The 4,762-nt window shown below is 36.7% G+C and overlaps 1 protein-coding gene across 1 annotated transcript; it reads left to right on the forward strand.

Annotated features, from left to right (window-relative positions):
* The first annotated feature begins 513 nt into the window (after positions 1 to 513).
* LOC132155433 (myosin-7-like) lies at positions 514 to 4,425 on the forward strand. The gene is made up of 8 exons (XM_059564276.1): positions 514 to 546; positions 2,854 to 2,858; positions 3,011 to 3,140; positions 3,225 to 3,521; positions 3,606 to 3,710; positions 3,822 to 3,917; positions 4,009 to 4,143; positions 4,307 to 4,425. Exons 1-8 carry the CDS (start codon positions 514 to 516, stop codon positions 4,325 to 4,327), a joined length of 822 nt encoding a protein of 273 aa, XP_059420259.1. The 3' UTR covers positions 4,328 to 4,425.
* The last annotated feature ends 337 nt before the right edge of the window (positions 4,426 to 4,762 follow it).

The following is a 4,762-nucleotide window of genomic DNA, read 5'->3' on the forward strand; positions in this document are numbered from 1 at the left end:
GAGCTGTGGAGATTTTAAAATGTAAGGTGCACCAAAACACGCTGAACACCAGTCGCACAGTGTCAATTATACACAACATTTAAGAGACTAGTTATACAGTACTGCTACAACTTTTTCCATCTTTTTATTGTGCAGTACGGCATCCTTCTCCTTAAATGGTTAGTTCACCAAAAAAATTTAATTAGTACATAAATTCCTCACCCTCAAGTCATCCTAGGTGTACAGTTATGACTTTCTTCTTACAGACTAAACTAATTATTAAAGAAATTGTCTTTGATCTTTCAAGCTGTTTAATGCCTCTCAGAGGGTGTTGCAGTTCATCAGTCTAAAAGAAGTTAAATAAAAAGCGCCCATCCATAAAGAAAAGTGACTCACATGGCTCCGGGGGGTGAACAAAGACCTTCTGTAGCGAATCGATGCATTTTTGTAAGGAAAAAAATCCATATTCAAAATGTAATAATCACTTTAATTTAGTTTATGCAAACAGTTGTACACAGAAGCAGTTCCGGGAGCATGACGTATGAGGTCAGCATTGCACATGCGCTGGTAAGTCTTGTGAAAACCAGCTTTTGTTAACCGGAGCAAAGGAAGCAAAGTTTTGTTACTTTAGCTAAGGAAAACCAGTCTCCTCTTGGCTTATATCAAAATCCTCTGACATTCTTCTTTATCAAATCCTTGATTTTTACTTCTAATTATCGACCGTTGTTTTGTTTTAACCTCTCACTTGCACTTCCGCGTTGTTTACTTCTGAGCGGCGCATGCGCAAAGCCAACCTCCATGTGTCATCCGCCCAGAACTGCTTCTGTGTACAACAGTGAGAGCAAGCTAGATTAAATTGATTATTAGGTTTTAAATATGGTTATTTTTCTTACAAAAATGCATTGATTCGCTACAGGAGGACTTTGTTCACAATATGTGATATATTGATATGCAATGCTGTAAAAAATGCACATCAGTTTTGCTTGTTTCTTTATTTGAATAAATATCCACATCACTAGATAACAATTAATCACAATGACCTCTTTCATACAAAAAAACAAAACAAAAAAAACAACCTAACAAAAACCTCTTAAATCAGGGTGAGAGATTAAATCCAATTTAGGACTAATGCCTGTAGTCCATTGTTGTCAGCATGCTCTTTGGATGGGTTTTATGGGAAGTACACCCATTGAGTCCTAACAGACACAATGGGGGGCTCTTTTGCTGCCTAATTTGAGTGCTTTTTTTTTTTTGACATGCCGATTAGTATACCAGTTACAGTATCATACAAATGTGTTGCATGGACATCCAAACAAGATTCAAGGTCTTTGTGTCAGGAACAGTTTGTGGGCAGAATCATTGTTCCTGTGGTTACTGGTTACCTCTAAACTTTCGACCCACTTTCTGCATCCTGACTGATGCTACTCAAGTCATTACCAGAATGCTGCACCTTTTTTATACAGAAGGACATCCTCAGAGTCCTTTGAGTTTTTCCATCCATAGGCCAAATCAAATCACACTCCTCCTATTGATTACATTGTTTTTAGTATGTGACCTGTGATGACAGAGAAAAAGTTACACACATTATATATATTCTTTGCTTTCTGAATACAATACATTTGAAAAACATTCTTGTTTGCCAGCCCTTTTTTTTCAAAGAAAAAAAAGGCAGACTCACTTAAAAGAATAAAATACTGTCTGGAGAAATATTGCAAAATATTCACTTTGCTTCTCTATACAACCCAATCAAGAAGTGTTGTCCTCCTGTGGGGTATAAAGTGTGACACGTGTATTTACAAAACTGCATTGAGCGGACTGGTGCGGGGGACGTGAGAAGTGTACTTACTGTGAGAGTGTTCATTCATTATAATGACAAAATAGAGCTGTCTAAAGGCATGCCAAGTTATGATCACTTTGTTAAGAGTACAACATTGAAGTTTACTGGCACAGCCCCTGAATGGTACACAATAATCACAAAAGGAACTACAGACAAGACAGCTTGGCCAAGCGCAACTGTTCTACACTAAACACACTTGCTCACACTTACACAAACTGTATTTATAGACTGCTCTGTTAGATACAGGTACATGTTTTCGATTTGTGAGTAACTGGGACTCTTCTTAAGGGGATAAAATTTAGGAAAATCTGCTCAATCAATCTTACCGTTCTCTTTCTAGTATAAAACATCTACCATAAAGTGCATTTCAAATGCTCATAAGCTAATTATTTCATAGGATATTTGCATAATTTATTACTTCCTAGTCTCTGTTGTATTCCGTTTTATGTGGGATTTTCTTTGATGATACAACATTATCACCATCAAGGATCTACCATGACGTCACAGTAAAATACCAGGATTTATTATATATATATATATATATCACAACATGTAGTGAAACAAACCCTTTATACAAACATAACCTTTTAACCAACAACAGCAAATGTTTTTTTTTCTGTGTGTTTTTTGTGTTTTTTTTTCTGCAGGCATTGTGCAGCTAAATTACAGTAATATCACTACCAATAAAGTGCCCACAAATTCACTGTTAAACAGTGTCACTAGTGAAGAGTTTCAAAAAAGCAGCCCAGGTTTGGAGATTTTAAAACTATGATATTCAACTACTTGTAATAATACGTCACTTGGTAAGAAAACCAAATAGCGTTTACTACTAGGTTTGATTAAATAGTAATTTATAGTCAACAATTTATCAATTGCCACTGAATAAATATTCCTGCTATACTTACTGTTAATGTAATGGGCCCTCGCACATGACTGTTCATATGTTCAGTTGTTTACTTTTTGGATTTGGACGTACAATATTTAATTCAAAGTGTGGATAATTTGGACCTTTGTGCAAATAATCATGACCTTTATAGGGAGTGTAAGTGCATTTCCATTTTAACATTCTGACCTCTTTCTTTATCCATCTATATTCCTTTCCATTCTGTCTGTTTAGTTTGCATTCCACTTTCTTTTTCTCTTCCTGTATCATGCTGTAGTTTATGTGTGTCATGTGTTTTTGTGCCTTATTAGTTCACAAGATGCTTTGAGAGAAATGGAAAGTGGATTATGTAATCAGATGGTTAGTCATCATAATGATACAGCTCATCGTTACAGGAATTTACGCAAGCACGATACAGAAAACTCGCTACTGCACTCCCAGGTATGCTATTGGTTGGTTAGTGTTCATTCTGAACAGATCCATTTATTCAGCTTCTAATTTAACGCAAACATCTCCTTTGTCCAGAATACAAGCCTCTTGAATCAGAAGAAGAAGCTTGAGACTGACATATCCCAGCTTCAGAGTGAGGTGGAAGAGGCAGTGCAAGAATGCAGGAATGCTGAAGAAAAAGCCAAGAAGGCCATCACTGATGCTGCCATGATGGCTGAGGAGTTGAAGAAGGAGCAGGACACAAGTGCTCACTTGGAGCGTATGAAGAAGAACATGGAGCAGACCATTAAGGACCTGCAGCACCGCCTGGATGAAGCAGAACAAATTGCTATGAAGGGAGGGAAGAAACAAGTCCAGAAACTAGAAGCTCGGGTGAGTGACCTACCATAAATCCCAACAATGTTTTCCTACTTTTGCAAGTGTTACTCTGTAAACATGTTTTTAATGTGCCAACAGGTGAGGGAGCTGGAGAATGAAGTAGAATCAGAGCAGAAAAAGAGCAGTGAGGCGGTGAAAGGAATTCGCAAATATGAGAGGCGTATTAAAGAACTGACCTACCAGGTAAAATAAATTAAAAATAAAAACTAATTTCACTGCTGAATACATCTATAGAAAATGTGATGACAAAAACAAGACATTCTCAAGTCTCTTTGCTATCATTTGTCTTAAAAGACTGAGGAAGATCGCAAGAATCTGGTTCGTCTGCAAGATTTATTTGATAAGCTTCAGCTAAAGGTCAAGGCTTACAAGAGGTCTGCAGAGGAAGCTGTAAGTATTAGCCTAAATATCACACTTTTGTTTATAAATTATACTATTCAGTTCAGGCTCTAATCTCAGAACTGCTAATCCTGCTTCATAGGAGGAACAAGCCAACACACATATTAGCAAATTACGGAAAATCCAGCATGAACTTGATGAAGCAGAAGAAAGGGCTGACATTGCAGAGTCACAAGTCAACAAACTGCGTGCCAAAAGTCGTGATGTTGGTTCTAAGGCCAGTGATTAAGCAGACTGATTTTTAATTTTTTGCTTCTGTGATTCAAACCAATCACATGAAGCTTTAATTTGCCCAGTTTTAAAGTATTTTTGCCACATTTATATGCAATTGATTTTTAGAGAACAACTGATAATCTCTCCCTCTCCTCTTTTTCATACAGAAGGGACATGATGAAGAGTAAAGCTCAAATGGACCTTCTGCGTGTCTCCTATTTGTTGTATTAGCTATCCACGTAGCTCCTTTTCAGCCACACAGTAGAATAAAGTTTAATTGCATTCAGTCTGTGTTGTGATTGAGACATTATGTGTTAAATGATATATTAACACTACTTTGTGGGGAAAATACCAGCTAAACTTTTATTATATTCAGACAGTGGTTCCCAGTCCTCCTTATGGTGAGTGGCCCATTCATGAGCTCATTCTTGCCTGTATCTTGGGGAAATCTTATTGAAGACTGAAGGTTAAATTAGAAGATAATCAATATCCGACAGGTTTTGAATAAATTAGCATCCCATTCATTAGTTAACTATAAAGATTTGCTATTTAGATGTTCAGCTTACTGACGATTCCTAAGTTTCAGTCAAATAAATGCTATTTTTTCTTTGTTCAATACATAC

The sequence above is a fragment of the Carassius carassius genome, chromosome 12 (genome assembly GCF_963082965.1).
Source record: "Carassius carassius chromosome 12, fCarCar2.1, whole genome shotgun sequence".
NCBI classification, from domain to species: Eukaryota; Metazoa; Chordata; class Actinopteri; order Cypriniformes; family Cyprinidae; genus Carassius; species Carassius carassius.

Coding starts and splice junctions, on each gene's coding strand:
- LOC132155433 (XM_059564276.1), top strand. CDS start 514: ATGACGTATGAGGTCAGCATTGCACATGCGCTG. Junction 3,141..3,224: donor ACTCGCTACTGCACTCCCAG/GTATGCTATTGG, acceptor TCCTTTGTCCAG/AATACAAGCCTCTTGAATCA. Junction 3,918..4,008: donor AGAGGTCTGCAGAGGAAGCT/GTAAGTATTAGC, acceptor CCTGCTTCATAG/GAGGAACAAGCCAACACACA.